Genomic DNA, 9,252 nt, shown 5'->3' on the forward strand with positions numbered 1-9,252 from the left:
ATCGAAATGTTATTTTTGTATCAAATAAATGCTGGAAGAAATTTTCACAAAATAAACAAACAAATGAATGAGACCCCAAAGGTTGCTATGGTGGTGTGTTTTGTTATTACTTCGCTGATTTAATAGCAAGCATCCAGATTGGAGAATGGCTTCATAGAAACATAGTCTATAAAAATGGAACAAAATTGATTGTTCAACATATTTTCCTTATACACTTTGGCAGCGAAGGCCTAACTTTTTCAAACCGTCTAAATCGACAGGTAGTCATATTAGATGAATATTGAACATGCATTTCGTGAGAGGTTTGCCACAGTCTATGACCGTTCAAATGACTTGAGTCGATGAAAAAAAAAAAAACAATAAAAAATATTTTCACCTATTCCGTTTGAATTGGTAACACTTCATGTCAGCTACCACGTAATAATTCTTATTTCTTCTTTGAAATAAAACAATTGAAATCATATAGTTTACAGTACATTTTCGGTACACAATTAGATATTTATGTTTTTATTTAATATATATATTTTGGTTTAAAAACTAATTTGAGTTTTATTGTAATGATACCACAAAAACTTCACACGCACAAATGTATAAGAATAAAATGATATTAAAAATTAATATATATTCTAATTATGAAAGTACATGTTAAAAAAGAAAATCTAATTAATAATAGAACGAAACACAAAAAATATTTCTCTAACGAAGAAGATAATAAAAACCCATGCAAATGCATGGTGTTGTAACTAAAAAAAAAAATATAAAATAAAATATTAAATTTACATCGATATTTATTTTGTTTTAAATTAAATAAAAACATAAATTATTATTTTGTTGGCAAATGAAACTACACTACTATATTTTTAATAAAAACAAATGTAATTTTTATAACAAAATGTACATTTTTTAATTAAATTTTAATGCCCAGAGGAGACCACATTTTATATATCGTTTAAGTGTATATTTAATAACGTTTTTTTTTCCTTCGCTGAACTTTTGCCTAAAATGAATCTTTAAGATTTTTTGTATGTTTTAATGAATTTTTTTGCCTAATACTTGTATTTTTTAGTTATTCGTTTGTAATTTGAATATTAACATATAATTTAAATAAAATTTATAGAGAAATTATTAATACACATAGAAATAGACTTATATGTTTTATTTTAATATTTGATAAGACAAATCTACATATTTCTTTTTTTAATGTTATTTGTATATATATTTAAAAAAAAAAAACAATATTCTGCCATTGCACTCAAAAATCCTGTAATATGTTTATGTTTTTTTTTTAAAGGAATTCAATATTTTTATTATACGAAACGAAAAAGAATAAAATTGATTTGGTCATCTCATCTTCGATGGCAGTGAAGCTCAAACAAAAAAATAAGAAAACCCAGCTTGTTTTATTTTTATTTAAAAAATGTCTTGAGTTTTAAATAAAAAATTATAATATTTGTATAATAAAAAAGGCAGTGGTGAATTTATTTGAAGTTAAAAATCCATTGCTTGATAAAGATATTCTCTAATTTTGGCTAGCTTAAGCGAACATTAAAGTTAAGTCTTACTATCGCACATAGATTTCAGCTTTCTTTGCTAAAAAAATCGATATTTTAGTGAATTACATTTTCGGCAAATACCTAAGTCATTCGAAGGCCAACAAATTCGAGCTATCAAAATTTTTTTGGTTAATATCTGATCATTTCAAGAACCATTAGCATTAGCAAAACGAAATATCACACCCCGAAAATCCATTTTCAAACCAAACTTGCTATCTTCGTTCTTATAAATGGAATTGACAAGGTATATAGTTTAAATATGAAGGCGGCTTCTCTTAAAACTTCCTTACAATAGTTTCAGAACAAGACCACTAAATAGTTAATGAAATCATAAGGGAAAAATATCAATAACAAGAAAACTTAAAAGCTTTTTTGAGAAAATAATACCACAAATATAATCCAATGTAACATATTTTTTTCACAAATTAAAACTAAAACCCCTATACACAACCTTTTTGTTTGCTTTTCAATTCTATTCCAAATTGAATACTTATCATATACATATATGACCCAAAAGATCCATTGCTCATTTCTCCATGTCAAAGATATTTTAACAATCGACGACCAATTTTTTATCTTCCTTCTCTGCTTCACTTGATAATTTTACTTCTATATTAGTTTTAATATCTAATGAATTAGGGACTTCTACAGTTTCTCCACTTTGGCATGGTAGAGACGATGTTGTTGAATGTTGTGGTTCTCCTCCCCATTCTATTAAATACTGCATTTGTCCATTGGGTAGTTGACGTTTGGCACGTATGGAGAATTGTTCTCCTGATTCGATACGATTTACAATACCAAAATATTTATTAACAGTTTGTTTTAAATCTTCGTGAGATTGTTGTGCGTTTTGTGGTTGCTGCTGTGACAATGAAGCAGCTGTAGATGATGATGTAGATGACTGATTAGATGATACGGAATTGCGACGACTGGTATTTGGGGAACTTTTTGGCGGTCGTTGTCTCAATCGACGGCCATGTGGGGGCACCGCCGGCTTAGTATCAACACTTGTAGGTGCAGAAGCATTTGCCATTACTGTATCGGTATTAGAGGTAATTTCTGATGGTTTGGTCGCGTTAGAGCTTAAGTTTGGTTGGATATTGTTCGAAAGGTTCGTCGAATTCAAAGCGGTGGGCGATGATGATGTTGACGATGAAAACATTGGCTTCGTTTGAGTATTGAAGAGAGAAGCTGCAGTGGTTGTAGAAGCAGCCGCAGCAGCTAATAAATCTTTGGCATGTATGGGGAAATAATTGGTTGGAATGGGATTTATAGTCGTTGTACTAATAACCTGAAAGAAATAAAATTATCGTTATTATGTGTAGGGGTGGAGAGTTTCATAATAATTGGAGACCTAATTTTAGACTAAGTCCAATGTTTTGTATTCAAATTACCATTATTATATATAATAATTGGAGACCCAATTTTAGACTAAGTTCAATGATTTATATTCAAGTTTTGATGTTTATCAAAACTTTTCTTGTGAAACCACCTTTGTCGATAATTAGATTATTCTCTATTCTATTCACAAGTATTAGAGCCAACTAAATTTAAACTAAACTGGAAAGTTGAACGTATAGGGTCTATTAAAACATTAAAAGGCATTATATAGCTTGTGCTTGATAGCTCCAAAATTTGTATTCCCTTACCCACACTTACCTCTACATTTGCTGATAATCGTCTAATTCTTCTTCTTCGAACTTCCTGGTTCGGTCCAATGGTTATATCTCTAGCGCTCAGTCTTCTCTTTATGGTTCGCACAGTCCTTGGCTGACCGGCAGCTTTGGAATTTAGTTTGGGAAATAGACCAGCACTTTTTAAAGCGGCTAATTTTGAACTAAAATTCAAACCATTTGTATTGAAAATACCAAAAGTAACAGTCTTTTTGCCTCCGCTAGTTGTTGCCGTGGATGCTAAATCTGCGGTTTGCTTTTTCTTGGGTGTAATCATACGGAATGGATTATTTTGTCCCAAAAAATTTTTCGGTGGTGGTATAATCAAATCTAGTGATGTGCAACGTGAACTGCTACTAGAATTTTCATCGGATGAAGATTCTATTAAACGTTGCTTATCGTAACTTTTAGTAAAGGCGAAAGCCTTGCGTTTTCTTGAACTTTTTTCCAAATGTTTTTTATTTGTATTAATGTCCAAAGAAGTGCTTGGACTAATACCAGTTGCATTCGTATCATTAAAATTTTTATCATCATTTTTGTTGTTATTACTTTCCGTGGAGATTTTCTTGGGACTTATTACCATTGCTTCCTTCGTTTCACTTGTAATGGGTGTTAGATTTTTATTGGTTGTGATAGTGCTACTATCTGCATTTGATATTGATGACGACGGGTCATCTTTTGGCGAATGTTGCGGTGGTGATGTTATAAGCACATCATTGGCATTATCATCTTGGGCACCCATTTTATCGAGAATTGTTGATTTATTGGCGTTTGAAGATGCTGCAAGTTTTAACTCTAAATCTTCAGTACTTTTATTTTTCTTCTTAACTTTATCCAGTATAAGTTTAATGGGTATTTCATCCTCTGAATTATCATCAAATGCATAAACATCATGTGAAGAAATATCACATTCATTTTTAGTTTTACAAGCAGCGCTGACACCAGAATCAAATTCATTACTAATGTGTGGTATTTCCTTTGACATTTTCGAAAATTGAACATCAGCATTTTCTGGTGCTCCTGGCAATAGCTTTAGTTTCAATTTAGATATAATAATGTCATCGTTGACTGATTTTTCCTCTTTAATGCCAATTGTTTCTGCAAAAGGTGGCCCATTCATACGCAAGGCAAAGAAATAATGATCCCTCTTTATTTCTTTGCCACAAACAAAACGTTCAGGATTTTCCTTAAGTGTTGATTTTATTTTATTGAGGAAATCGTTTTCCGCCATATCCATCCACTAGAGATAAGAATTTTAATTAGTAAATGATTTTAAATTAAATTTCCCTAAATAAAATTTTTCACTGTAATAGAGACTCCTCAAAAAAAAAAAATAAATAAATAAATAAATAAATAAATAATAATAATAATAAATCGTACACATTAATCAAAGACTATTAATAAAGAAGACATGAAATGGGCTTTGGTAGTGTTAGTACTAGAAAACAGAGATTAATATCATACTTGTTGGAAAAGCGCTCCGAACTTACTGGTTTGATGCAGACAATTTTTATTTAGCTATTTTCTCCAACATTTCACGCAAATTTATGTGTCGGTTGCACTAAATATTAATAAAATGTTTCACAAAGTGTTTTTGTTCGTTTAAGAGTTAAAAAAATTGCTAAAATAAGCGAATTAAGTTTTGTTACGAATGCAAAATGAAAAGAGAAACCGAAAAAAAGTTGCAACGTCTCATGGAACATGTATGATATTAATCTCTGTTTTTTCAAGAAAAAGAGGAAGAGCAAGCTGATCTCATGTCTTCTTTATTAATAGTCTTTGACATTAATCGAGTAAAATTATCTGCTTTAAAAATAATTGTTTTAATAAAGTAACTACGGCAACTTTAATGCGAAAAGCAAATATATGGCCAGCTTTTAGTGGCTTCGTTTCTTGTCTCTATACGGCACGTTTCGTCCCGGATCTTAAAGGCATGTGTTTTAAGGCCTTTGATGGGATGAAATTGATGGCTGACAATATCAAAGGGTAATGGGGTTCTATACTGTTGATGTGCTGTCCCATTTGAAGACGAACATGGGAAAAATTGCTAAGTATCTCGGGGAAGGTAATGACATAAATGGCTTAGTTACTGATGAGTAAATTGCTTTGTAATATTCATCTTTACTAGAGTTTTTGATTGATTCCGCTTTCGAAGACAAGGGTAGCGGAATCAATCTACCCATTTCCCATACATCGTGTGTGATGTTTTCAAAAAACAACTTAAGGAGTCTGGTCATGTCGTCAGAGTTGGATGTTAATGGTCGGTGGTTTGAATCGTACTTGTATATGAGTCTAAGCTAAGATTGCTTTATGTACTTTATACATGTTTTCGCATAGACAAAATGACCATATCAAGAAAGTAGTCAGAACTAGGACAACTACAAAAATTTAAGAGAAATTGTATAGCTATCCTAAGCAATGATTTTATGGACGAAAATAACCCAAAATAGATGAAGCAATCTTTGCAAATATCTGTAAGGGAGGTACGTCTCTGAAAATATATATTTGGTGGCGTTCAATTATATTCTTATTCCAGAGAATGAATAAAAATTATTACCTCTTTTGGCATGGGCAAAACTTTTCGTTTTTCCAAGGCGAATGGATATATGTCCTTCAACAAATGGTGATATTTGTGATTCTGGCGCTTTTTCAACGTTGAAACGTTATACATAATCAAATGAATTAGATCCACCCAATCCGGCTGCAAACGTCTTAGATACTCATCCCCATTATTGCATACGCTACATGCAAAAACAAAGAATCTGTAAAGAATTATATATTTTATTACATCTTCCGATTCCGATTTGTAAATGGAATTTCGAGTATCTACTTACATATCCCCCCTTAAGAGATTTCCTGTATATTTCTTTGTACACTCAGTGTGATACCAATTTAAACAACGACAGCACTGTAGCATATTAAGATCGAATTTCCCAGATTTACCACAGTAGCAATATGTTTGTTGATCATTGACACGATGCTTATTATCCCACGTTAATGAGTTGATCTGCAATTTGAGAATATCAATGAAATTTATTTATTTTTTTGTAAAATGTCTGTGAACTCACATCGTAGGGTAACTGGCGACACACATTTTCTTCTGAACACATATCCTCATCTTCATCGTCTGAATAATCATCGAGTTTCATTGGTTTATCACACCGTTTACACAACCAAATTCCACTATCCTTTGCCGTTTCTTTGGTGCATTTCCGATGGTAACCGCGACCACAACGTTCACAAATCTCAACTTGTGATTCCGGATTTTGTTGCTTACAAGCCACACACATGGGTTGATCGAGAGTTTTATCTTCGGTCTTTGTGGTAGAACTGGAAGAACCACCGAGTTTACGCATCTCATCGGCATTACACCATTGTTCGGTTTTATCATCGAAACGGACAAGAAATTGATTGCGGGCGGTGTCTATGACAGTTCCCAGATAGAAACGACCATCTTGACGTTTTATAAAAACGTCTTCACCACTGCAAAATAGAGGAGTTACTGGTGGTGGCGACGATTGAATTGATATTAAAGATCCTGTTGAGTTTACTGTCGGATTTTGCTTAGAATTTGAAACTTCTGGGGAGGGTGGGGTCGGCGGTGTTAGAGGTGTATTTACTGGCACAGAGTGTGAGTTAGAAATTTGTGGCGGTGTGTTGGAATGTGCGCCTCCTGGAGAAGAAGCTTGTTGAACGAGATTTAAAGAATTTCCATCTTGAACAGCTGCCTCTTCTATATCCTGCGCTACAGTGGCAAAATTTTGTTTTGTAGTCGAAACTGACTTTGTCGTCGACATTGGAAAATCCTGCTGTTGGGCTGCCATCATTGATGTACTAGGACTAACTATCGAGCTAGTCGTACTTATTGCATTGTTTGCAATATTTTGGTTATTTATTGCAGAAGGTGGAGTATTTTCTGGGGTGGTGGGAGGAGTATGTGGCGTTGTAGCCGTTGTCGTCGAATCCGGTTCATCAATAACCAAGGCATTAGACGACTCATAGAGATCGGCCGATACAAGTGGTGGCCCATTTTCAATTATGGCCTTGTGTTGTATGGCTGGAATAATAGGTGATGGTTGTTGAGCCGGAGTGGAGGCCAATGAATTGGATGCAGACGATGATGAGGTATCCGTATACAAATTATTAATGCAAATATTTATACGATCCAGGACAACGGTTGATGGGCTGTTGCTACTTAAAGGAGCTGGTCCCGAGTTATTTGAAACATTTCCAGATATATTATTTGCAGTTATATTTGACAAAATTTTGGCATTCGTTGGCAACTGGGAAACAGTCGGTTCTGATGCGACATAATATTGAGGCATTTGCAATGCTGATTGTGTTGCAGCAGATGGTGGCTGAACCATATTCTGTGAAGGCGCGCTATAATGTTGAGTCGCAAAGTGCAAATCGTTAGAATGCTGAAAATTCTGTTGATGGTTTTGATTTGGTTGTATCAAATGTTGGGGAAATATATGTTGTAGTGATTTTGTGTTATTAAGATTGAAAACGTGTTGAGCTTGCTGAAAACCACCAGTTGAGGTAGTCAAACTTGAAGGATTTGTCGATGACGACGTCACAATTCTTATATTTCCCGCATTGAGCGATGCCATCCTTTGTTGCTCGGGACTTTGGGCAGGGTTTTGTTGATGTGTAAAGTTATTAGTGATAAGAATTGTGTTGGGTGGACCCCCGGTGGCATGATGGCCTGCATTACTAGTAGTTATAGGTGCGCCCGATGTTGTTGTATAAAATCGTTGTGGTGTACCCAACGTAGCTCCAGCAGTCGCCGTGTAATATCCTTTGTCCATTGCATTTCCTGCAATTTGCAATTGTCTTGGGTCGACATATAAACCACTCGCTGCGGCCATTTGTTGCGATTGCTGGGCATTGTAAAAATGGTTCAACATAGCGGTCTGATTGTTATGAGGTGGAGACGATGTCGACGTCAAGTTTGCAGGGTTATACTGATTGTTCATCATTTTTGTTATCCCAGAATTCAGCAAACTATTTAGTTTACAAATTAAACTAAGAACTATAAATAAACAGAGGAAAACATAAAATGTGTTAATAGAGTGCCCAATGTGTTATTAGAAACAAATGAGGCCCTAAGACAGAGCATGGTTTCACTGATTGTGCATATCTGGGTTTCACTGTATTAGCTTGATGAGCCGGTAATAAGGCTCAGAACGATCAAACAATGTTAACTGCAAATCGGAAATGAATTTATATATTCACAGATTCTCAATTCATATTAAACACTTTAAAATGATTTTATCCAAGAATTCTTTACTAAATACCCTTTGTTAAAATGTGTTCATAGAAAACAAAATTTTCACAGCTCCTTCTCTCTCATGTTTGCCTCCTTTATTCTTTAGGTACCCACTTACAGATATTTGTTCTGAATGACGCCTCCAAAGTATCTCAATTGTTCGGACAAAACTTTGATTTATTGCTTTCATTGGATTCCATTCAAATAACAATTAAATGCATGTCTATATAGAATAATTAACGAATTTTTATTAATAATCGCCTTGAAAAAAAAAGATTTAACACCCGTCGGCCATCTTTTTCCAAACTGTGTTTGGTATAATTATACACGAAATAGTAGCCATACGTAACGCTAAGTGTAACATTACATCACGTATGTCAATAACTTCACTGAATACACCCGCCGGCATGAGCATTAATTTATGATAATAGGTTATTCGTGCGGATAAAGTCCACTATACTTTTAATCTACGTTCACAATATACTAGAAAGCTATACTAGAAAAGATTTGCAAATCGCTTTCTATTCAAAAAACGAGATTTCAAACGTCAAAAAGTTTGAATGTAGTATTCTACGTTCATGTTCCCGGTAATATCTGATAATTATCACAAATGTTTATTGGAATTCTTGCGTCTATTTACAAAAAGCCACTAGACATTAAATTTGACTTTTGAGAATTAGAGAAGTTATCTATTTAACAGTGACAATTAGAATTGTAGTAAAAATGTGGTTATTTTCTTTAAAAGCTGTAAATT

At 33.6% G+C, this 9,252-nt stretch overlaps 1 protein-coding gene across 1 annotated transcript; it reads right to left on the reverse strand.

The window, feature by feature from the left end:
* Nucleotides 1-1,449: 1,449 nt before the first annotated feature.
* Nucleotides 1,450-8,807, reverse strand: Pcl (polycomb protein Pcl). The gene is made up of 6 exons (XM_075309495.1): nucleotides 8,617-8,807; nucleotides 6,295-8,261; nucleotides 6,061-6,233; nucleotides 5,784-5,988; nucleotides 3,213-4,466; nucleotides 1,450-2,844 (listed from the first exon to the last, which is right to left on the reverse strand). Exons 2-6 carry the CDS (start codon nucleotides 8,206-8,208, stop codon nucleotides 2,104-2,106), a joined length of 4,287 nt encoding a protein of 1,428 aa, XP_075165610.1. The 5' UTR covers nucleotides 8,209-8,261; nucleotides 8,617-8,807; the 3' UTR covers nucleotides 1,450-2,103.
* Between the last annotated feature and the right edge of the window lie 445 nt (nucleotides 8,808-9,252).

This window comes from Haematobia irritans, chromosome 5 (genome assembly GCF_050003625.1).
Source record: "Haematobia irritans isolate KBUSLIRL chromosome 5, ASM5000362v1, whole genome shotgun sequence".
In the NCBI taxonomy this organism is placed as follows: domain Eukaryota; kingdom Metazoa; phylum Arthropoda; class Insecta; order Diptera; family Muscidae; genus Haematobia; species Haematobia irritans.